Below are 26,528 nucleotides of genomic sequence, written 5' to 3'. Positions count from 1 at the left end.
ATAAGCACCTGAAGGACCACAACATACAGAGATATACAATGTAATACTGACCTATAATCATACACATAGTAGGTAAGGTAAAAAAAGACACAACCTATGTACTATATTAAGTATAGAGAAAGTGTTCCAGCATCAATGCACCACAAGCCACTTCAAGCAGAAGATGTAAAAGATCTCTAAAGCCGGGTACACGATCAAACAATCTGGTGGAAAAGTCAGGCGGACAATCCACCCGTGTGTGGGCTCCGGTGGACTTTTTTTTACCCAAAAGTCCTGCGGACTAAGATTGTAGTTTTGCACATCAATCTGTCCACTGGACTTGCATTTCGGCAGACAATACGGCCGTGTGTGTGCTAGTCCGCCGTACTTTTGAAATGAACGGACTTTTCCCGCTCGGAGAAAAGTGCGCTCGTTTTGAGCGTGGCTCCAGGTAGCCGGGAACAAGCGAAGGAAGTGTCGCTGGCCCCATCACCTAGTATGGAGTTAAAGGGGAATCCCTACGCCGAAAAAACGGTGCGGGGGTCCCCCCAAGTCCATATCAGACCCTTATCCGAGCACGCTACCCGGCCGGCCAGGAAAGGGGGTGGGGACGAGCGAGCGCCCCCCCCCCCCCACCCCAAAAGCACCTTGTCCCCAACCTTGACCGTTGGTTGTCGGGGTCTGCGGACGGGGGGCTTATCGGAATCCGGGAGCCCCCTTTGATAAGGGGGGTCCCCAGATACCGGCCCCCCACCCTATGTGAATGAGTATGGGGTACAATGTACCCATTCACCTGTGAAAAAAAATGTAAAAAAAAACACAACACACAAGGGTTAAAATTGTTTATTGCACAGCTTCGGGGGTCTTCTCGTCAGATTCCTCTGCCATCTTCTGGTAGCTCTTTTACTAGCGGAGGAGCCCAGATTTCTTCTTCACTGCCCTCTTCTTCAGACTTCGGGGGTCTTGTCCCCCTCTTCGGTTCTTCTTGCCGGGCCACCGCACCTTCTTCTAGCTCTTTTACAAGCAGTGGCCCGGTCTTCTGTCGCCGCGTTGTCACCGCCTTCTGTTCTTCTCTTCTTGAGCTGTTGCCTCGTCGCTGTCTCTGGCCACAATGACAGGCACACGGCGTGTGGCGACATATAGGGACATCGCCGGATGATGTCCCCGTCCATTATGATGTTACAGTCCCAGCATCCTAAGTCCGCCGGATAGTGTGATTGTGTGTACGCGGCATAAAGATTGGATCCTTCACTTTTCAATCTACAACATATCCACACCATATACTTAACGCCACCAGCGGTCCACCATTGTCAGTCTCAGGACAGAGATAGGTAGGGGCCATATGAAATCCTGTGCCATCCTGATCGGTTTCGCATTAAAAAAGTAAGGCTTATACTTACCTGAGCCCAATCATAATCCAGCGATGTGCATAAGAGCAGAGGCTCTCTCGGCTCTCTCCATCCTCATATGCTTAGATACAGCAATGGGAGCAATTGGCTCCTGCTGCTGTTAATCATAGCCATTGAGGGAGTGGGGGTAGGACCAAGCCCAGCTGTGTGTGTCAAAGGACACACAGAGTGGGGCTTGGGAGGGAGCATGTACGAGTGCGGCTTGCTATGGGGCACTCGGCAGGGGGAAAAGCCAGCAAGGGACCCGGAAAGAGGAAAATTGGGTTTGCAAAATCATTGCACAGAAGAGATAAAATTTGACGTTTGTTATTTTAATTTAAAAAAATCCAGCATTTACAATCACTTTAAGTTTCCTTGGACAACCTCTGAGTCTACGGTCCTCAGAATTTCTTCATCAGTGGTGTCTTAATGGTGAGAAAAAACAGGTAGATACTTATCCATCATGTCATACCATCAGATAAATGTGTGATTGGCACCACATTTATTCTGTAGCAGGACAATGACCCCAAACATAAGAGCCAATGTCATTAAGAACTATTTTTAGCGTAAAGAAGTATAAAGAGTCCTAGAAGTGATGGTTTTGGCCTCCACAGAACTTTGATCTTAACATCTTCGAGTCTGTCTGCGATTATGTGAAAAGACAGAAGGATTTGAGGCAGCCTGCACCCATAGAAGGCCTAAGGCAGGGATCCTCAAACTACGGCCCTCCAGCTGTTGCAAAACTACACATCCCATGAGGCATTGTGCAGCTCTGACATTCACAGGCACGACTAGGCATGATGGGAATTGTAGTTCCTGAACAACTGGAGGGCCGTAGTTTGAAGACCCATGGTCTAAGGTCTAAGATTTTTGGAACAAGCTACCTGCCTAGTTTCTTCAAAAACTTAGTTAGTCACACCAATTGATTTGATTTCGATTTGTCTTCGGTTCAGTCTCTTTGCATTTTGTAAAGTGATAAAAATAAACAATTAAAATACAGCATATATTTTTGAAAGCATTCCTTCTTTACAGCATTTCTTTACACCTCCCTAATACTTTTGCACAGTACGGTTCATCTAATAACATTGTCAATCATGATGCAGTTCAAAATGTATCCACTTTTTTTTTTATACAATAGGCTCAGGAATGGTAGATCATTATTGAGCGACCTGGATGTCCAGAACATACTTACAGTGCAAATTTGAACACAATGTAATTCTGGGCGCCAACACTGGCTTGGTCTGGAATGCCACAATGCAATTCTAAGGGTCATATTCATTCAAATAGCTTCATAAAACATAAAAACAAAGAATAACCCAGATAGACTTATGCCCCATACACATGGTCGGACATTCAGACCACAAAATCCGTCTGATTTTTTTCTGATGGATTTTGGCCGAAACTTGTCTTGCATACACACGGTCGCACAAAGTTGACGGAAAATCTGATTGTTTGGAACAAGTCGACGTCCAGTAGCCAATAGCTTTTGTCTCCAATTTTTTTCTGAGCATGTGTGGCACTTTGTGCATCGGAAGTCTCTACACACGATCGGAAAAAGTCTGATCGGATTTTGTTGTCTGAAATTTTAGATCCAGCTCTTAAACCATCAGAAATTCCGACAGGAAAAAGTCCGATAGAGCCCACAAATGATCGGATTTTCCGACAACATAATCTGATCTGACTTTTTCCGTCTGAATTTCCGAATGTTTGTATGAGGCATTAGAGACCCAATTTCACCTTTTCCTGACACAACACAAACAAAAACTGACCCCAAAATTGTAAAAACTTAAGCTTGACCATATTGGTCAGCAACTTGACCTTTATCCCACAAGGCTGAAAAAAAGACTTGATAATAATTTTGTACTATCTATCTATCTGGACCCCTACTAGTATCTGCATGTTGCCAAAATTAAACATGGGCCATACATCTTAGACCAATGTTCTTACTAAATGTAGATGTCCAATTTTTGGGTTAACTCCTTGGGTTAAGCTAGACGGGAGGTCAGCAACCTGTAGATCGCAATCTACCAGTAGATCAGAAAATTGACTGGTAGATCGCAATCTGGGATTGCTGACCCGTCATTCCAGAGCATCAGAGTGCAATGCAGAGGGACTACTTGTAATGTTGGAGCTGTAGTAGAAAGCAAGAACCGCATAAGCCAATGCCTCCTCTGTAGTGCTGTCTCCTGTCTCCTGCGGAGTAATACCAACCTCTTATCCTGGCTAGCAGTCTCCAGAATGGTGCCAACAGTAGAAAAGAAGAGATCTTCAGATCAATGTGAAGCAATACAATGGCCATAATAGCAAATTGTGTTGCTTTCTCACCACCTGCTTTAACCCCTTTGACTCCTCAGAAGCATGGAGCTGTTGAGCACTTGCAGAGTGGCCCCATTTACTTGAATGCCATGATTGGCAGGCGGTTAAACCCACCAAAAGCAATAGGGGGCTTAATTCCTGCTGTGGCATGTGTACACCTTATGGGAGTAGGGATTGGAAGTGGTAAAACTGGGACCACCCCCCAACTTTACATATAAATGGTCTTTCTCCCAGCCCTATCAAAAAAAGATCCAGGCTGCTATACAGGTGACTTAAATAGGGTGTATACCATATTTTAACAAATTGCTCATCTAATGCTATTGCATTTTTCTTGACAAACACATACCTTCTCCATCCTTTTAGTGGCTCCAAGCTCAACTTTGAAATACAGCAGGTAGTGAAGGATGCAACAAACCATGCCATTATTAAGATCAACAGAAAAAAGATTATCCTTAATGGTAGAATGAAAAGACCACATAGTAGCATCTGAAATAAAGAGTAATGCATTGAATGCAATTATTAAAAATCTCAAGATGATGTAAATATACTGAACAATCTCTCAGGTAGTTATAGATATGTCTATGGATAAGAATAAAAGTGGGTGAAGAGGTCTTGTCTGCTTAAAAGATGTAATTAAAGGGATTTTTTTTTCATGACTACATAGCAGGTTACTTGTTAAATTTCATATCCAAAACATGTTATACCCTTGAGAAAGTACTGTAGCTGTAAAAGTTTTTTTTTTAGAAACTATGAGAATTATTCCTGCTTCTAAAGCTACTGCTTCCACCATGTATATTATTGCTTTTTTTTTTATATTTACAAAAAGGAATTTTTTTTTAAAAGGATCAAAAAGTTTAAAAGGATCAAGGCAGATATACTTATCAATGCCCAAATGTTTGGAGGTATTGGATTCCCAGGCCCGGTCCATTATTACTATGCAGGACATCTGTCATGGATAGTGGACTGGTGCAATCATAGAAAGGTAAAGAGCTGGATATCACTTGAACAATCTGTCTTGCCCATTCCACTCCGTAACCTGGGCTTTGCTCAGGTAAAAAGGACAGTTCTATATTGGGAACCACTTATAAAATAGCTGATATAATTAAACCTAATGTGGTAAGCTCGGCAATGACTTCACCTAAACTTCACCTATGATGCCAGTGATTGGTATCCTGGATTTTACGTAGGGGGTTATACGACCCTAAGCAACAATTTATAGAAAGAAATTCTGAATAAAAATTTTTTAGAGATCGAAATGACTGAACATGTATAGCAGATATACAATCTATGCTTACACCTCCTCTTCCAAGGTGACAAGCAATTCAATTATGGCATTATCTTGTGTCACTACCTGTGGGCTTGGATAGACCTACTACATTTGAGCAACTATGCATAGCTAGTCAACCTATACAAAGAGGTCTCTCAAGGGCATGTGCTGTATTTGCCCCTCCAGATTCCTATACTCCCTCCTTCATTGCTACATGGGAAACATATCTGAACATTACATTATTCATGGATCAAAGAGGCTTTATATAAATTTTTATACATAAATCTTCTATATCAGTAAGATTGCAGGAATCAGGATATAAGCTGTTGACTAGATGAGATGGTACATGACGGAGAAATTACATTGCATGTTCCCAAATGTTGATGCTACTTGTTGGTACTGTGGGGAGGATAGGGGAATACTTTTACATATTTTTTGAAGTTGCCCACGAATTCGCTCATGTTGGAAGAATGTCTGCACACTAATCAAAGTTTCCAATCTTACTCTTGACCGAGATCCAGCAGCTTGCTCGATACATCTTAACCCTTTCTCTAAGAACAGATATCACCATACAGTAGTGAGACATTCTCAACACGGCTAGGGCCTGTATGCCAAAGCAGTGGAAATCCTCCTCCTCTCCTAATGAAGGACATTAAATCAGAGCATGGACTTACTGCATCAGTAAATAGATAGGAAGCCAGTTTTTAGGAAAATGTGGTGTCAGTGGACTCGGTTTGTTTTTGTTTTTTTGTTTTTTTTGTTTTCCCCATTCTCTATCCACTTGACCTCCAGAAGGGATTTACCCCCTTTTTGACCGACCAGGGCATTTTTTTGCTGTTCAGCACTGCACTACTTTAACTAGTAATTTGCACGGTGTCAGAAACCATGAAATCAGGCTAAGACAGAAGTACAGTTAAAGCACAATTGTTTAATAATAAAAGTTAAAAAAAAAAAACAAACATAGTCAAAACATAGCCAAAGTTCAGTAACCGGAGCGGATAGTCAGCCAAGCCAGAAGTCAGGGATCAATGTAATTGAACAGAAAGTGGGATCTGAACCCAGAAGAGATGTCAGCAAAGCAAGTCTTTAAACAGGAATGCAGGAGATAGGCTCTGCGAGATTGACCAAGGCGAAGGCAGAGATCCTCTGGACTGGACAACTTAAAGAGGAGTTCTACCCTAAAATGGAACTTCTGCTCATCAGATTCCTCCCCCCCTCCGGTGGCACAATTTTCACCTTTCAGGAGGGAGGGGGTGCAGATACCTGTATAATCCAGGTATCTCTGCACCCACTTTTGGGAATAGCTAGCCGTAGAGGCCCACCCCCCCCCCCCCCATTGTGTTCTGGGAAACACACAGTTTCCAGAACACAATGGGAACCAGTGAAGACGCGCAGTGCGCTCGCGCATGCGCAGTAGGGAACCGGGCAGCGAAGCTGCAACATTTCACTTCCTGCTTCCCTGACAGAGGATGTGGAGGCAGTGGGGGCAGAGGAGGCAGTGGGGGCAGCCCGTGTGATTGCTCGTCATCTGCTGCCGACATTGCGGGCACCCTGGACAGGTAAGTGTCCATTTATTAAAAGTTGCTGACTTTTAATAATTTTTTTATGGTGGTCCTCCTCTTTAAAGAGGGATTCCACTGGAAACAAAAATATTAAAAGCCAGCAGCTATAAATACTAAAGCTGCTGACTTTTAATAAATGGACACTCACCTGTCCCAGGGTCCAGCGATGGGGGCAGCTGAGGCTGATCAATCACTCGGCTCTCGGCTGCTGCCGCCGGCATTCTCATGAGGGAATAAGCAAGTGAAGCGTTGCGGCTTCACTTCCCAGTTCCCTACTGCACATGCGCAAGTCACACAGCGCAATGGGAATGGTCCGCGCTATCTCTGGGACCTGTGTGTGTCCCAGCAGACAGCTCGCCGGGACAGGAAACAGCATAGACTCCCGTGGTAGTCTATGCCCGGGAGTGGGTGCAAATATCTGTCTTAGACAGGTATCTGCACCCCCCTCCCCCCAGAAAGGTGCCAACTGTGACATGGGGGGGGGGGGTTCATCATCAGCAGGATATCATCATCAACAGCTGAGTAACTGTGGAGAGATAGGAGCAATTAGCCGACAGCTGAGCGGCCAGCTCAGAGAAGGAAGGGCTGGGCCCAGCCCTGACACGCGGGCATGCAACGCTGTACCCAAATAAGATTGATGTCCTTTTTTCCACACAAAATATATAGCTTTATTTTGGTGTGGTTTGATCACCACTGTTTTTTTATAATATATAAATGAAAAAAGACAGAAAATTTGTAAAAACAATAATATTTTCTACTTTGAGTGGGATATTTGGATGTTTTTTTACTGTATAACAGAGAGGCCAAAATTTATTCTGTTACATATATTTGATAAAAAAAATTTAAAAAATCACAAGTGCATATTAATTGGTTTGTGTGAAAGTTATAGCATCTACAAACTATGGTAATAAAATATAAAAAAAAAATATATATATATATATATATATTTTTTTTTTTTTTTTTTTCATTATACATATACACACACACACACATATATACATAAATTGCAGTGTGTGTATGTATGCAGCTTTTACTTTCTGACTTCCTATCACATTTCTTGAGGTGCTAAAATGCCAGGGCGGTACAAAAAACCCCAAATAACCCCTTTTTGGAAAGTAGACACCCCAAGAAATTTTCAGAGAGGCATGTTGAGCCCATGGAAGATTTAATTTGTCACAAGTTTAAAAAAAAAAAAAAAGACAAAATAAATGTGTTTTTTTTTTTAAATATAAAGATGTCACTTAAATTATATATTGCTCACAGATTTCAGGGGTATATGTGGAATTACACCCCAAAATACATTCTGTGCTGAATATGGGGATTCCACATGTGAGACTTTTTGGAAGCCTAGCCACATACAGGGCCCAAAAACCAATGCTTTTAAATGGCGAAATGTCCTCATTTCCACTTCCTCACTACTTATCACAGCTTTACAGGAAACTAAGTATACGCTCATCATCTGACCATTGAAGTCCACCCCTCCCACGACAAGGTTATAGTCATGGACACAGAGAAACGTCTCAACAATACCAGATACTGTGCAAATTTGGACTGTCACATCTGTGTGAATAGCATAAATGTATATGCATGAATGGAAGACAGGACAAAAACATCCCGCTTTTCCTTCCACTTCACTGCAAGCAATTCATTATTTCTGAAACAGGCTTTCTCCTCCTTTCTAAGTTGAGTATTTACAAGCCGTTGGGGGAAGCCACGGTGCCACATGAGCCATTTCCAAGATCAAAAAGGTATCTAAAAAGCAGCACGCTAATAATTGTCCATGTACAAGTCGTACCCCTTTTGGAATGACACCAAGCCCCATGCCATCTTACCACTGCTTCCCATGTAGTCTGGGCATCCGGGAGTCTTTTCCTTCATACATCTGAAAATTACATGTATAGCCTGTTGCCTTCACAGAGCTTATACATTTTGAGCCCAGATCTGGCACACTTGCTGGGGAGATACCGTTTCAATGCAAGGCAGCCAGACAAAATAAAGAGGGACTCATCTATGCAGATGTTTTGTTGGGGCGTATATGAGGTCTTCCAATTTCTGTTTAACTACCTCCTGTTCACCGTATAGTGAAATGATAGCGGGCAGGATCACCTCTTGTTCTGGGGCAAGGAAGTGTCACTGCTCTCGAGTGCCTGCAGGGGCGTGCAGTGCCGTGATCGCTGTCACGTCATGTCCCTAGGACGCGGCTTGACCCCAATCTGAGTAAAGAGCCAATGATGTGGTTCTTTCAACATCCAATTACAGCCGATCGCAAGTAAACACCTAAATGCTGTTTCTCGGCTCTCTTTGCCTCACACTGACAGTGTCACTATTTAGGTGGTCATTTTTTTTTTTTTTATTCTTTTTCCTTTTTGAAAAGCACAGAGCCAAGTAGATGTAGTAGGTAAATGCAATAGCTTTTCTATTGGATAAGTATTATTGTTATTGAGGTCAACATTTTTTGATGTGTAATACATAAGGGTATGAGAATCTGTGGATTTACTATTTGTTAAAGTATATGAAAGCTCATGGTTCTTAAAAACTGACCCGGAGAGACGATATTTGTTCCTCAAGGGAATGATGGGCGGTGTAGAAGTAACCTTAGCGAATATCTATACCTCTAACAGCCACCAAGATCATTTCATCACCAAAACACTAGATACCCTGCTCGAGTTCACTAGAGACCAACTGATACTTGGGGGGGGGGGGGGGGATTAAAGCAATCCACTGAGCTGGCCAGAACCACCTCTGCAGGGAGTCTATTCCACATTTTCACAGCTTTTAGCACTTGTACACACGGTCGGGGAATCCATCGGAATGTGTCTTATCGGACTGTGTCATCGGATAATCCGACTGTGTGTGGTATGCATCGGACTGATTCCGTCTGAATATCCGTCGGACCAAATTTTCCAACATGTTGGAAATATTTCCTGACCAACTGGAACGATCGGACATATTCCGATCATGTGTAAAGAATTTTGATCGGACCAAGTGCCACGCATGCTCAGATCAAATTCCTACATCAAAGCTATTGGCTACTAGCCTGAATGTAGTCCCATCGTAACGAAATTACGTCATCACGTTCTGAAAGATCTGATTTTTCGCCAACTTTGTCTGACCGTGTGTATGCAACAGTTTCGGACAAGATCCGACGGACAAAATCCGACGGGCAAAATCCGACGGATTTGGTTGTGGAAATCTCCGACCGTGTGTACAGGGGCTTACTGTGAAGAAACCTCACCTCTAGAACAAGGACCTGGAGATTAACCTCCTTGGCGTTATGATTATTTCAGATTTTAAGTGCTGAAAGCAGTACAATTATTTTGCATGAAAATTTGGCATTTTAAATTGTAGACCCGGCATTCTTAGGAATAACTCACTTAAACATGTCCAAACCAGAGTCTAGTAAACATCCCGGGTATGATAAAGTTTGAAAAAAATTAAATCATAAATTATAATAGAACTATAAATAATTATACCAAATAATAAATAATATTCAATAATGTAATCAAATCAAAAACACTGAAATTTGCTCAGTTGCAGAATTGTCACCGCCATTACTTTTTCAGTATTTGATGACGGATCTCCCTACAAATCGCTATCGCTCAATTCTGCGAGTGATTCTAATTTATTATCGCTGTTTTCTAGCTGGTCTAAAACCCCTTTTGATGTAAAGGGACAGTTTTGGTTGCTATGGACAATCTCCAGTTTCCAGGCAGAAAGAACAGTTTTTATAATATAAAACTACATGCAGAGCTCTGGGCAGACCTCTAGGGACAAAGGGGATGCAAAATAATTACATACAGCAATGTAATCTGTAAGATTACATTATACCGTGCGTTTTACTTTTTGAATTTGGCGCCGGTCTCCGTCCCCGTGCATCGCAACGCTCTCAGGGAATGGAGCTCAGCGATGTGATACATTGAGCGGAGGACAGCACGCTCGTACAGCGGGGGGACATCGATGGATCCAGGGGACAAAGTAAGTAAGCTCTTGCTGGATCCAGCGATGCGGTCCCGAGTCTGGCTCAGGGTTACCGCTAATGGTACAAAATTTTCACCCCGAGCCAGACTCTGGAATACCGCTGGGGGAGGGGGGGGGGGTTAAACAAAAGTCTATTACAGGATGAGGAGGTACTTAGCGACGTAGTCAGGGAAATGGACTGCTACTTTAGAACCAACAACACTCCTGACAGTATCGTATGGGAAGCCCACAAAGCGGTAGAGTTCTAATTAAACATGGGGAATGCATTAAGAGGCAACGTACTGCACAGATGACATGGCCTCTTAGCGACTTACACCTAGCTGAAGCCAGACACAAATATGCCCAAACTCCCACTGGGGAGGCAGAAATTCCGCTCTTACGTAACAAAATTACTGATCTAATGCAATTTCGCATTAAGGCAGCGATACAGGTCTGTCGGCGGGTATCGTATGAATCAGGAAGCAAATGTGGTAAACTTTTGGCCAAATCACTGAAAGAACAGGTACTCGCAAATTACATACCACACATTAGGACACCTTCCGGTCAGAAGATCACACTCCCATAAAATATAGCGGGAGAATTCAAAGAATTCTATGCATTCCTTTACAACCTACAGACACCACCTTCCCCACAACCCCAAATTGAGGACTACTTGATCAATTCAGGCATGCCCAAACTGCCCGCAGAATTAAGGGAGTCGCTTGATGAGCCCATAACCATGGAGGAGATACAGTCGGCAGTAGGAGAAACTTACGGATGGGTTCACTGCCCAATATTATAAAATCTTACTACGGTCCCTCTGGGAAGTCATGCACAAATTCTTCAACTCACTGGGCTCCGACACAACATCCGGCGAGACACTCTTTTGGCACATATCACAGTGATCCTCAAAGAAGGGAAAGATCCTACTGCCTGCGGGAACTACAGGCTAATTTCACTACTCAATGCAGACCTTTACAGAACTACTATCCACTAGGATCCAACTCCATCTACCGTCCCTGATTCATCTAGACTAGGTTGGATTTGGCCCAACCAGGGAAGCAAGGGACAACACGATCAAAGTGCTTAACCTTCTGCACATGGTCAACAAGAATAAGATATCCCTGTGTCTTCCTAAGCACGAACGCGGAGAAGGCCTTTGACAGGGTGAATTTATGACTTCTGTCTTAAAACACATAGGCTTGGGCAACACAATGCTAAATTGGATAAACTAAATTTATACCGACCCTTCAGCTCATGTCCATGCTAATGGTATCCTGTCAGATCCCTTTGTGATAAAGAACAGAACACGCCAGGGGTGCCCATTGTCCCTGCTCCTCTTCGCCCTCTCACTGGAACCTTTCCTGCGTACTGTGCACGCCAGCCCGGACACCACTGGAGTGACTATGGGAGACTCACAGCAGAAGATTGCCGCATATGCGGATGACATGGAGTTCTCACTTACTAACCTGGAGATCTCCCTCCCAAATCTTCTACAAGAATTTAGAACATATGGTAGTATTTCCAACATGAGAATCTATTTTAACAAGTCCGAAGCAATGAGTATAGTATAGGAGTGCCCCCACATCTTCTTGCAACTCTACAAACCAATTTTAAATGGGCCCTGAAATACCTGGGTACACCCCCCCCCCCCCCCAACATGTCCCAGATATTTGCCTTGAATTTCCCCCCGCTGCTGACAGCTGTTTGCACCCTGCTCACCAAATGGCACATGGCGCTACATTCATAATTTGGTAGATGCAATATCCTCAAGATGTGCATTCTTCCCAAATTTCTCTACCTTCTACAAGCCCTCCCAATCCAAATCCCTTCTCACTACTTTGACCAGACCAGACCCCTATTTTTCAATTTCATATGGGCACATAAAAGGCCTAGACTCAACAAACGACAGCTCAGACTGCCCAAACTGTATGGAGGTCTAGCAGTACCGGACATCCGCAAATATCACCCTAGCAACCCACTTGACCAGACTTATTGACTGGAACCGTCACCAGTCCACCAAATTATGGACCCGGCTGGAACAGACCCAGTGTGACATACCCCTGAACACAGCTCCTTGATGCCATAACTCATTGCCAAGAGATGTGAAAAACCACCCCCTGATAGGTACAACCACGCAAACATGTTAGTCTGTCTTTACACGCTCCCACCTTATGTCACGAGATTCCCCACTCCGCCCGATTCTAGGAACTCCAGAGTTCTTCCCTGGATACACAGACCCCATCTTTTACTCCCTGGGGACCTCTGGCTATTCCCAAGCCTCCCACTTTCTCGTAAATGGCAAGTGGCCCACCACAGCCGAATGTATGAGCCCAGACAGCCTGTTCCATTTAGATTACTGGAGGGCTCTCCAACTCAACCATTTTCTTAAATCAATGCCTCCACCCCGGAAATTTCGACCAAACCTTGACCACTTACGAAACGTACTGTTGAGAGGAGGTGTCATGCCCCATACCTTGCCTGCCACCTACCAACTGTTGATTACGCCACCAGATGGCCATCAATTAAAATGCCTCGATGGGTGGGAAAAGAACATGCAGTGCACCCTTACGACACATCAAAAAAAAATTCCTTCACTTCACATATAGATCCTCAATATGTACAAAGATGCAGGAGACCAACTACAAAATAGTCACCAGATGGTACAATACCCCTGCGAAATTACAAAGGATCTTCCCATCTTCCTCGGATTGTTGCTGGAGATGTCAGGGAGATCGGAGAATGATTCTTCACATCTTCTGGACCTGCCCCATTTTGGAGCAGTTCTGAAAGATCATCTAACATACGGTACAGAAGTTCACTGAATGCCCCATCCTGGATGACCTGGCCTTCTTCCTACTCCATGCCTCTAATATCTCACATAAGACCTACAACAAATCATTGATCCGCTACTTGCTAGATGCCGCCAAAGCGTCCATTCCTTTATATTGGAAGTCCACGCAACCTCCGACCTTTGGCATGTGACATAAAAAGGTGGAGGAAATAAAAAAAAAAAAAAATAGACGACCTAATCCTCACGGCCTGCCATCAAAACGAACAGTATACAAAGACATGGACCAGATGGAATGTGTTTATGTTCTTGGATGAGGTTTGTGCCCTTTTGGCAGTAAGGAAGTTAGGGAAAGGGTTGTCTACACCTAGTCTTCATCTTGGAGAGGCTGAAAGTTTCAGATGGACAAATTTGATGTTTCAGGGGCTTTTTTCTTCTCCTTATATGTGGCTTTCCCATCTATAGTATGTTGTGTATTTCAACCTTACACCATTGTATCTATTTCATATACTACATCTGGATGTTGTATTTCGTGTTTCTGTGCCCTTCATATAAATAAAGATTTGAAGAAAACTCATGGTCCCGGGTTTTAGTCTATCACTTTAAATAAATTTATATTTATAAAAATAAGTTCAGTTTTCATGATGTTTGGGAAGCTGAAAATGTGAATTGCAGTTACCGGCAATAACAGATACCAAATCATTGAAAATAATTTTTTCAATAAATTTTGTGCAGTTATTTGAAATTTGCCATTGACAGACAAGTAATACATGAGCATTTCAATGCCTAATAAATACTAAAAATAATACTATAAATGGTAAAAACTGAAGGTAGCTATGCTCCAGCAAATTAACTGTTAATTCATTTGCACATGAACTACCACCGAAGCTTCATAAATCAGGTTAGTCTTGGTCTCTGTTAACAACTAGAAGAACATAGAAATCTCAACCCCCTTGACCCCAATTGGTATAGGTTAACAACAATACCAAGTTTTATAATCTTAAAATAAAATGCCACAATAACTCACACCTCTGATATTCAATATAGAATAGCAGCATTATGTTGGAAGGAAGTTATGTAAAAAAAAAATCAAGGACGCAAAAATTCAAAATGAATGAGAGATTGCAAAAGATAGTAGGACAAACCTCCAAAAAAAAAAAAACTTCAGATATATTAAAGAGGAGCTGCACCTAAAAAAATAAAAAAATAAAAGCCAGCAGCTACTAATATTGCAGCTGCTGACTTTTAATAAAATCACACTTACCTGTCCCTGGGTCCAGCAATGTCGGCGGCAGATGACGAGCGATCGCTCGTCTTGCTGCTGCCACCGCCGCCATCCTCTGTCAGGGAATCGGGAAGTGAAGCACTACGGCTTCACTGCCCGGTTCCCTACTGCGCATGCGCGAGTCGCGCTGCGCGTCTCTTCAGATCCCCCGCTGTGTCCTGGGAACTGTGTGTTTCCCAGAACACAACGGGGGGCGTCTGCGGCGGTCTGGCTGGAAGTGTGTGCAGTTACCTGGATTATCCAGGTAACTGCACCCCCCTCCCCCCTGAAAGGTGCCGATTGTGGCACCGGAGGGGGGAGGGATAAGATTAGCGGAACTTCCCCTTTAGGGTGAAGAACCGCTTTAAATAGTAAAAAAGGTCAGGTCTGAGCATGTAGGCCCTTTACAAAATAATCTATAGTGGCTGACTGGGGTCAAAGAGAAGGCAAATGTATTAAATACTTTATCAGCTCTGTGTATACAAGGGAGCTTATGTCCATAATGGGGATGGCATTGAGACAGCTCCAAATGATCCACAATGACTGATAAGTTGTATGGTCCAAACATATATAGACAGAATAAAAGGTGGATAAAGCACCTGGACCAGATGGCATACACCCACAGATTCTAAAAGAATTGAGCTCTGTCATTTCAAAACCAGTGTTTCTAATTTTTAGGCACTCTTTAACCACCTCGCGCCCGCCCTATAGCTGAATGACGGCCGTAGAGCAGGCGCGTTCGTCCGGGAGGCCGTCCCTGGATGTCCTAATGTTTACTTCCGCAATGCGTGCCGCCGCGGGGGCGCATCGCGGAAGTTCTGTGTTCGCCGTGTCCCCCGGGGACAGGCAAACACAGATCGCTGTAAACGGCCAATCACAGCGGCCGTTTACAGCGTGATCAGCGTGTCCAATGGGAGATGATCTCATATGTAAACATATGAGATCATCTCTCAGAGCCGCTCTCCCTCCTCACACAGACAGTGTGAGAGGGGAGAGATGAATGGCTGCAGCGGCAGCCGTTCTGCCTGGAGTTGATTAAAAAAAAAAGTAAAAAAAAAAAAAAGTAAAAAAAAAAAGTAAAAAAAAAAAGTGCCATCCTCCCCCAGCAGTGCCATCCTCCCCCAGCAGTGGCATCCACCCCAGTGCTACCTGCCCCCAGTGCCATCCACCCCAGTGCTACCTGCCCCCAGTGCCATCCACCCCAGTGCTACCTGCCCCCAGTGCCACCTGCCCCCAGTGCCACCTGTTGTCAGTGCCATTTGTCCCCAGTGCCATCTGTCATCAGTGCCACGTATAAGTGCCATCTGTCATCAGTGCCATCTGTCATCAGTGCCACATAGTGCCATCTGTCATCAGTGCCACGTATTAGTGCCATCTGTCATCAGTGCCACGTATCAGTGCCATTTGTCATCAGTGCCACCTGTCAGTGTCACGTGCCATCTGTTGTCAGTGTCACGTGTCATCAATGCCACTTATTAGTGCCATCTGTCATCAGTGTCACGCGTCATCGGTGCCATGTATTAGTGCCGTCTGTCATCGGTGGCACGTATTAGTGCCACGTATTAGTGCCATCTGTCATCAGTGCCACGTATTCGTGCCACGTGTCTTCAGTGCCACGTATTAGTGCCATCTGTCATCAGTGCCACATATTAGTGCCATCTGTCATCAGTGCCACGTATAAGTGTCATCATTGCCACGTATCAGTGCCATCTGTCATCAGTGTCACGTGTCATTGTCCTGGTGCTTCAAAAGTGTAATAAATAGTCAACAAGTTAGATGTGTAATTTATGTTCCTAGAACACATGATGGCGCTACCTGCATGTTGGGCCTCTCTATGTGGCCAGGCTGTGAAAAAGTCCCACACATGTGGTATTGTAATACTCAGGAGGAGTAGCAGAATTTTTTGGGGGCTGTCATTTGTGGTATACACATGCCACGTGAGAGAAATAACCTATTACAATGACAATTTTGTGGAGAAAAAAAAATGAAAAATCTTAATTTTGCAAAGAATTGTGGGAAAAAAATGACAACATGAAAAAGCTCACTATGCCTCTTACTAAATACCTTGGAATGTCTACTTTCCAAAAAGGGGTCATTTGGGGGGTATTTGTACTTTCCTGACTTGTTCGGGTCACAAGAAGTGAGTTAGTCCACCAGTACATCAGATGTGATCAATTTTGTGAGATTCGCACCACAGCTTGTAGACTCTCTAACTTTCACAAAGACCAAATAATATCCACTAATTTGGGTTATTTTTACCAAAGATATGTAGCAGTATAAATTGTGGCCAAAATTTATGAAGAAAAATTAATAATTTGCATAATTCTGTCACAGAAACAAAGAAATATGCGTTTTTTTTAAAAAAAATCGGTCTTTTTTCATTTATAGCGCAAAAAATAAAAACTCCAGAGTTGATCAAATACCACCAAAAGAAAGCTCTATTTGTGGGAAAAAAAGGACAAAAAATTCATTTGGGTACAGTGTTGCATGACTGAGTAATTGCCATTCAAAGTGTGAGAGCACCGAAAGCTGAAAATTGGTCTGGTCAGGAAGGGTGTTTAAGTGCCCAGTAAGCAAGTGGTTAATGACTGGAATAGTACCACTGGATTGGCGTAAGGCCAATGTGGTGCCTATATTTAAAAAGGGATTAAAGTCTTTTTACCAAGTAACTATAGACCTGTTAATTTAACTTCTATAGTTGGGAAGAGACTGGAGAGTTTACTAAAAGACCATAGAAGGGAGTTCTTGCTAGAAAAAAAACTATTTTAAGCAACAGACAGCATGGATTGATGAAAGACAGAAGTTGTCAGACAAATCTCATTTATTTTAACGATGAGGTAAGTAAAACCTTGGACAGAGGGGTGGCTGTGGATATGGTATACTTGGCTTTTGCAAAAGCATTTGACACGGTTCCCCCCCCACACAGCTAATGTGTAAGGTAAAGTTTAAAGGCTTGGAAAGATCAGTTTGTAAATGGATAGAAAGCTGGCTAAAAGTCAGAGTAGTGGTTAATGATTTTTGCACTGAATGGTTACATAGTTACATAGTTAGTAAGGTTGAATAAAAGACACCAGTCCATCCAGTTCAACCTGATTGAGTGTCTACAATTGTCCCTATCCCTGTACATTGCACACTCACATCGGTCCCTACCCTCAAGGATCCAACCTTGAGGGTAAATGCAGTGATTCCTGTGTAAATGACACTGGCAGTGAAGGGGTTAACCAGTGGGTGGCAGTGTAGGGGTTAAGTGTTCCTAGGGGTGTGTTACTAACTGTGGGGGGCTGGGCTTTCATTTAGTGAACACTGATCTCTGCTCCAATCACATGGAGCAGAGATCAGCGTCACTAGTTGGTAGGCAGAATGGGGAAATGCTGTTTATAACAGCATTTCTCCGTTCAGCCGCCCCGTGAGACGATCGCGGGTATGCCCGCAGCGATCGAGTCCGCGGGACCCGCGACCAGATTTGTGGGGTGGCAGGGCGGCAATAAAGATTGGACGTACCTGTATGCCAATATGCCTGCCTGTGCCATTCTGCCGATGTACATCGGCGTGCACCGGTCGGGAACCGGTTAAGGGGAATATGATCAACATGTATAAATACATAAGCGGTCCATATTGTGAACTTGGTGTTGAGTTATTCACTTTAAAATTATCACAGAGCACAAGTGGGCACTTTTTACATCTGGAGGAAGAGAGATTTAATCTCCAAATACAGAAAGGTTTCTTCACAGTAAGAGCTGTGAAAATGTGTAATAGATTCCATCAAGAGCTGGTTCTGGCTAGCTCAGTAGCTTGCTTTAAAATAAAAAAATTAAATAAAATTAAAAAAAGGGACCTGGATTATTTCCTAAATGTACATAATATAACTGGATACTAACATGTATAGGTAAAAAGTTTATCCAGGAAATATCCCATTTCCTCTCATCAGGTATTGGGAAGGAATTTTCCCCCCTGCTGGAGCAAATTGGTTTGTTGTGTTTTTTTTTTTTGCCTTCCTCTGGATCAACCGTGAGTATAGGATTGTGTATATAGGATTGTAAGGTGTGTTATTTTTCCCCCTTTTATTGGTTCAACTAGATGGACTTATGTCCTTTTTAACCACTTCAGCCCCAGACCAATTTTCAGCCTAAGCACCAGAGGTCTTTTTACAATTTCGCACTGCACTGCTTTAACTGGTAATTGCGCGGTCATGCAATGTTGTACCCAAACAAAATTTGCGTCCTTTTCTTCCCACAAATAGAGCTTTCTTTTGATGGTATTTGATTGTCTCTGCGATTTTAATTTTTTGCGATATAAATGGAAAAAGACCAAAAATTTTGAGAAAAAAATATATTTTCTACTTTTTATTATAAGAAAAATCGAATAAACTAAATTTTAGTCATACATTTAGGGCAAAATTTATTCAGCCACATGTCTTTAGTAAAAAAAATGTCAATAAGCGTATATTTATTGGTTTGCGCAAAAGTTATAGCGTCTACAAACTTACATTTTCTGGAATTTACACAGCTTTTAATTTACGACTGCCTATCTCATTTCTTGAGGTGCTAAAATGGCAGGGCAGTACAAACCCCCCCAAATGACCCCATTTTGGAAAGTAGACACCCCAAGAAAATTGCTGAAGGGCATATTGAGCCCATTGAATATTTTTTATTTGTCCCAAGTGATTGAATAATGACACAAAAAAAAAAAAAAAGTTTACAAAAAGTTGTCACTAAATGATATATTGCTCACACATGCCATAGTTATATGTGGAATTGCACCCCAAAATATATTCTGCTGCTTCTTCTGAGTACGGGGATACCACATATGTGGGACTTTTTGGGAGTCTAGCCGCATACGGCACCCCGAAATCCAATCACTGCCTTCAGGGTTTCTAAGGGTGCAAATTTTTGATTTCACTCCTCACTACCTATCACAGTTTCGAAGGCCATAAAATGCCAAAATAGCACAAACCCTCCCCCCAAATGACCCCATTTCGGAAAGGAGACACCCCAAGCTATTTACTGAGAGGCATGTTGAGTCCATGAAATATTTTATATTTTGCCACAAGTTGCAGGAATATTACAATTGTTTTTTTGTTTTTTTTTGCACAAAGTTGTCACTAAATGATATATTGCTCACACATGCTATGGGCATAAGTCAAATTACACCCCAAAATAAATTCTGCTGCTTCTCCCGAGTACGGGGATACCACATGTGGGGGACTTTTTGGGAGCCTAACCGCGTACGGGACCCCGAAAACCAAGCACTGCCTTCCGGATTTAAATATAAAACGCTACCAAAAAAAACTGTTAGCAATCGCAGGGATCAGACCTGACTCTGCGATCGCTGCAGTTATGTGTTTAGTGTTTTGTAAGTGACAGTGATCGATCGATACTGCACTTGGGTGGGCTGGGCGGAGGGGCAAAACGCAGGTGCTAGGAGGTATCTGGGCTGATCCTGCTAACAATGCGTTTTTTTGGAACCCTAAACTGCTGGGGACGCTAGTATAGATCTGATCAGATCAGATATTGATCTGTTCAGATTCTATACCACTACGGGAGGTGTATGCTTTGCGCATGGGTGTTAACGGTACTGGCACTAACCTAGCGCTGCCTGGGGCGACGCAGACCCTGACCCTAAAACCTAATTGATATCACCCGCCGGGTGATCAGGGGGTTAAACCTTTATTGTGTAATAAATGGCGTGTGCCCTGATGCTATAAAAAGCAAACTAACCAGAGTCACCCGTAACACTTATACAGTGATCACTGATGAAAGGGTTAACTAGGGGCAATCAGGGGGTTCAAATTTTTATTAGGTAGTATATGGGGGTCCCTGGCGCTATATAAAAACCTGACGGGGAACCTAAATAACTAACTGGCTAACCAGCGTCACCAGTGACACTTATACGGTGATCGCTGGTGAAAGGGTTAACTATGGGCAATCAGGGGGTTAAAACCATTATTGGGTAGTATATCGGGGTACCTAGCGCTATAAAAACCTGGCGGTGAACCTAAAAAAATAAATAGCTACTTAGCAGCACCAGTGACACTAATGCAGCGATCAGAAAAATGATCGCTTAGTGACACTGGCAAAAGGGGGTGAAAGGGTTAACTCTAGGGGCAGTCAGGGGGTTAAACCTTTATTGGGGGGTGGTAGGGGGCTACCCTGGACCTAACACTAACTGCCCTGACAGTTTTTACTGTCACAACTGACACTAAATGCAGTGATCAGTAAATAAATGATCACTGCAATCAGTGACACTGTGACTGGGGGGGGGAGGGGGGGGGGGGCGATCGGGGGGGGGGGGGGGGTTGTGTGCCTGTGTGTGCCTATGTGTTAGTGTAGTGTTGATGCACACTTACTGTGTCCTCTCCTCGTAGTCCGGTCAATAAGACCGCCCCGAGGAGAATGACATCACTTCCTCCCTGCCTGTGTTTACTATACACAGTGGGAGGAAGCTTCTCATTCGCCAGGAGCGATCGAGAGGGGGTGGCCAGAAACCAACGGCCATCTCCTCATCCCGGATCGCTCCTGCAGTGAAACGGACTGCCGCATCCAGCAGGAGGGGGTCCGATCGGACCCCCCACCCGCTGGAATGCGAGCACGTACATGTACGTGCTTGTGCCTGTCTGTGCCATTGCACCGACGTACATTGCCATGCGGTGGTCCTTAAGTGGTTAAACCTGACCTATGTAACTATATAACTTCAAAATGTCTGCCATTTATTGTTTTCTGTATATCCACCCCCCCCCCCCCCATCCATATAGCTAACCATATAACATTGCTACAATATAACCATTTTGTACACCAATTAATACAAATCAAACCACAATAAAAATAAAAAGGAACAACATTTTATATGTTCCTGCAAAAACACACCAAGGTACACAATAAACAAGTCCCAATACAATTACAACCATTAGGTTTTAAACCAATCTTTTTACATACAGTAGCTGTGTATATCCATATCTAAATATGTCAATTCCTTTTTCATCACCCGCACCCCACAACAGCCATAAGAGCATTACATTTTATTAAGGAAAGAAATTACATATATTAATATTAAGGTTCCATGGACACAAAATATTTATTACTGCTCCTAAAGCTCCATTCATACCTAGGCATTGCTATTTTACAGGCATTTTTTGGGGGGTGTTTTTGCAGCGTTTTTGTACAGGCATTTTGAAGTTCAAAAGGTCACCAGTGTAGAAGGCAGTAAAAAGAAGCTCATGTACTTTTTTTAAGGGACGGGCATTTTTCTTTAGGTGACAGAACGCTCAGATGTGAACAGGGGCCATTGAAATGTGGGATTTTAGAGCTCAGGCTTAGAGCAGAAAAACACCCAAAAAAAAATGCCTAGATGTGAATGGAGTCTTAATATTGAAGCTTGAAAAACACTTCTAGCATAAAGTAGTGTGCATGGACACATAGGATAAAACTTTTAGCTTCAAGGAGAAGAAAAAAAAAAAAGTTCTAAAGTGCATGGAGCCTGACTGTTCAAGCAGAGAACAGTCTATGATAAAAAAAAACAAAATCGTACTGTCTGGATATGATCCTGAATATACATAACCATGTCTCTAATATCAAAATGACCATTATAAGGGAGAAAAGAAAAAGTAATATGCAATTGCACAATTAAGCTGCTTGTATTCAAAGGAAATGATGTCCTCTGGGCTTGATATACAGAACATACCATATTTATCGGAGTATAACACGCACATTCATTTTAAGAGGGCAGTTTCAAGAAAGAAAAAAAAACGTACATTTTAAATAAGGCAGCTAAAATTTAAGTATTGGCGTATAACACGCACATGTTATTTGCACCCGAATTTCATGGTGAAAAAGTGAGTGTTATACGCCAATAAACACAATAAATACTGATCTTATTGGTATGTCCCAAAGTTTAAAATTTAAAATGACATTAATAAACATTCTGTTCTTACCCGTATCTTATCAGTGAATGTCAGACTGATCTCATGGACAAATGGATTTGGAATTTGTGGTGGGATAAAAGATTTCTGCCGAGGCAGTAGTGGTGCCCGATAATGTAATACCATTCCAGCCTTAAAAGTAAATTTAAAAAAGACAGCAAATACAAGTTAAAAATTGTGGGTTATAAACAAAGCAAAATTTGATTTAACTAGTAGACAGCTTTTACTCATACATTATAAAAGAAATCCTTCACAGTAACATCAAATTTGCCTAGAAACCCAGCATAAATTGGTCAACATAGCTTTACCTTCTCCAGATATGTAATACATTCAAATATATGTGGTTACTTTCTGGCTCCTTTGAGCTAACCTCACTAAAGCACACCTATTTATTTCTGAATGCGCCATTGTTCCCCTAAGCTCCTTCCACTTTCCACTACTACTATTAAAAAATAATCAAAGTTCCAGAACGACAAGCAATTAAACATACTGTGAAATAATAAATCACAATTACCCTTGTTGTTTTTGTAAACTCTTCATGGATGTCTCTCGCTATCCTTATCTCCTAGGATACACGGTGTGCAATATTTTTTGTAACAGTTGGACACTTCCAGCAATATTGTAGGTTTAATCTTTATCAGTATACATACAATTTCAACCCAATTTATGTATCATGTTTTTTTAAGCACACTTTTATTAGGTGTTTGAGAAGACAAGAATAAGTAACATGACAAAATGTGGGAATAAAGGAGAAAGGAGTAAAACTTTTACCCAAATCAACATAAATATGGTGACAAATAAGAACGGACCAGCAATAAAAACCCTGGTTTACTAAAGAGGTACTCCCACTTTGCAAAGCAAATTTTCACTTATCTTAGTAAATGAGGTACGGAAAAAATAAATATATATAATTATTATAATAATAATAATAATAATAAAAAAATCACTTTGCAAAAAAAAAAAAAAAAACTCATAATTATAACAATATATATAATAAAATAACAGGATTTTTGCTTTATTGAATGATTTGATTTGATTGAATGATCGAGTCAACACAGCTTCACCTTATTGACAAAGCTAAATAAAAACTTACCAATTTTTTGGAACATAGACAGTCTGAGGTATTTAATAAGAGGCGTAGCGAGTTTTTTGAAGTTTTATTTTTTCCCACATCTCCTTGGAAAATTAAGTTGTCCCCCTCCCCCCCCCCCCACAAAAATGTCATATTAACAAGTTATACGGCATAGACATACTTGCAACTACACCCTAAAACACATTCTGCTACTCCTCCTGAGTATGACGATATCACGTGAGACTTTTTCACAGCCTGGCCACAGAGTGGTGCAACATCCAAGGAACACCTTCAACCATTATCTACTTCAAGACCTGGCCTTCTTCTGAAGCTTTTTGAAAATCTGTATGTTTGCTAGAAACTTACTTAGATACCCTCAAACATTATAATTTTTTTTGTAGCAGAGGCCCTAGAGAATAAAATAGTGAGTTTTGAAATTTGAAATGCAATTTTACACACAAACGCATACATAGATTTTAACTAATTTCAATGCACACAAAGACAATAGAATAGCCAAGTTTTTGGTAAAATATAAAAATATGGTGTTGCACCAGGTAAATAGCTACCAAACAGGTCACACTTTAAAATTGCACATGCTTGTAAAATAGCGCCAAACTTCGGTATTTAAAAAAATCTCCATAGGTGACGGTTTATAAGCCTTCATTGGTTACCAGTTCAAAAGGTACACAGGAGGTCTGGTGCTAGAATGATTGCTCGCTCTGATGTTCGTAGGGATACCATCCATGTGTAGAGTGATGGCCATTTATGCGTACGGCATTCACTTTTACACGCAAGCACGGGGCAACGGGGACACTTTCATTTTTTTTATTTATTGGTGGAATACTGGTACACTGACAGATGTTTTTGTGCACTTGTATACTATGACAGATGTTGATCATCCACCGGCGGACACGGACAGATGTTGCAATAGGACACTATTGAAGATGTTTTTGTGCACTGGGGACAGGTATAGTAGTGCTCGGTGTACTATGTGGGGGTGGGGATGGCTGCAGTCTGCGTGATCTGCTACAGTTCCCTGTGTAAAATCCTCATTTACACATAGAGCTGTCAGCACAAGCTGCAGCATCCCCCACTTCCCCCCATCGAACTGAGCTCTCACTGAGCTCAGCAGGTATTGCCTAGACAAAGGCACGTGTCTTGGTTCACACTGTGAATACTGTGATTGGACGCAGCCATTATTTGCAGCCTATCAAAACGCCCATATCCCGATCTGTGTTTGGCTGCGTCAGAAGATTACAGGATTGCGCTACTGCTCTCCCACCCTGCCGTTTATGTACATTGGTTGGATGGGAAGCGGTTAAAAGGCACAGTACAATGCTCTACAGTTGGTTGAATTTGCCTCCAGGCAGACCTGCACATAATCTATCCACCACTGTGTTCCAACTTGGCAGATCATGAAAATTATAGAGTTAGGCCTTGGCGTAGGCACTGCGGCTTATGCATATATTTTCAAATGTGTGCAAACAAACCCTCCATTTTTAACATGAATTGGAAGAAGTTAAATTTGTTTTTGCAGGCTAGCTGGTAAGTGTTCTGAGAAATCGTTGTTTGTGCTCTTCGTTGCTCTTCTATGTGCATCGTATTTCAAAAGTATAATTATACGTTGGAGTAGTTTGCCACTTTTGGTTGAATTTGATGCGTGGACGCACTGAGTGCCTTCAGCTGCCATTTTGCTCTTACTGGGCATCCTGTGCATACCTGTAAAGAGGGATAGGCCCCCTTCAAGCAAATCTGCCTGTAATCTATCCACTGCTGCACATGTGCTCTAACCTTGCAGGCTAGAAAATTATAGAGTTAGGACCACAGCAAACACAGGCACCTTGGCCGCAGCTTGTGCATATATTTGCAAATGTGTGTAAAGAAAACCCTCCGTTTTTAACATGAATTGTAAGACAGGTGAATTTATTTATTTTTGTAGGCTAGCTGGTAAGTGTGCTGGGATAGCTTGGATGATGAGCTGTTAAATCCACCTGGCAATGCTGGAACAAGAAACAGACTTCCCCCTGCAAGGACCTTCAGGAATGATAGAGTCAGACTGTCTAAAGCAGGGGTCTCAAACTGGCAGCCCTCCAGCTGTTGCGAAGCTACAAGTCCCATGAGACATTGCAAGGCATACAGTTACAAGCATGACTCCCACAGGCAGAAGTATGATTGGACTTGTAGTTTCGCAACAGCTGGAGGACCGCCAATTTGAGACCCTTGGTCTAAAGGATGCTGTATCTGATAGATTAAACTCTGAAAATCTCCTTAGAATGTTTAGTACAGTAGTAGGATACAGAGATGGTAGAACAATGTCCTGGTCAAGGTGAAAGGAAGAAACCACCCTGGGAAAAAAAAAAAAAAAAAAAAAAAAAAGAAGAAGGCCCTGGGCCTTAAACAACCTTACTTTCTATGTAGCACAAGACAGTTTTTTTTTTTTTTTTTATATATAAAATATTAAAGGCCTTCAACTTAGAGATTTGCCTCACAAACTATGAGAAAATCAAGCTTGCAAGTAAAGAATAGGACAGATGAATATCCAAGATAGGTTTAAAATTACAGTCTTTAAAGAATGGAGAGAGCGAGACTGAGATCCTACAGAGTCACCAGGAAAAGTATAGGAGGAACGATGAGAATGACACCCTGTCCAAATGCCTTCACTAAGGAATAAGAGGCAAGCTGTCTTTCAAAAAAATTGCTCAAGCCATGATTTGACCCTTGGGGGAACTCAAGGCTAAATTCTGATCCAGATCAGACAGGGGAAAACTAGTGACCCATTATACCAGGGTAAGCCTGCTTCTGCTTGTCAGGCATATAGGACAATAAAGATATTGCACCCTTTTGTCCCATGTGGCAGAATGTTGAGCCAAACACCCCCCCCCCCCCCCCGTTCGGTTCGCACCAGAACCTGCGAACAGACCTAAACTTCGTGTGATCTTTAGAACCCTATTACGGTAAAGTCTATGGGACTCGAACGTTCAAAATCTAAAGTGCTAATTTTAAAGGCTAATATGCAA

At 42.4% G+C, this 26,528-nt stretch overlaps 1 protein-coding gene across 5 annotated transcripts in view; it reads right to left on the bottom strand.

Moving 5' to 3' along the window:
- Nucleotides 1-26,528, bottom strand: part of LPCAT2 (lysophosphatidylcholine acyltransferase 2) — a 322,785-nt gene that overhangs the window by 231,934 nt on the left and 64,323 nt on the right. For all 5 annotated transcript variants that reach the window (XM_077458072.1, XM_077458053.1, XM_077458081.1 and 2 more), the window contains exons 2-3: nucleotides 22,452-22,571; nucleotides 4,030-4,169 (exon numbers count right to left, since the gene is read on the bottom strand). In XM_077458072.1, the coding sequence (XP_077314198.1) occupies nucleotides 4,030-4,169; nucleotides 22,452-22,565 (254 nt within the window). In that variant the 5' untranslated portion in view covers nucleotides 22,566-22,571. The remainder of the gene's footprint in view (nucleotides 1-4,029; nucleotides 4,170-22,451; nucleotides 22,572-26,528) is intronic.

This window comes from Lithobates pipiens, unplaced genomic scaffold, assembly GCF_037356315.1.
Source record: "Lithobates pipiens isolate NorthernLeopardFrog02 unplaced genomic scaffold, aLitPip1_a1.2 Scaffold_10, whole genome shotgun sequence".
NCBI classification, from domain to species: Eukaryota; Metazoa; Chordata; class Amphibia; order Anura; family Ranidae; genus Lithobates; species Lithobates pipiens.
Note: the sequence above shows the minus strand (reverse complement) of the source record. Positions and strands in the feature narration are given on the sequence as shown.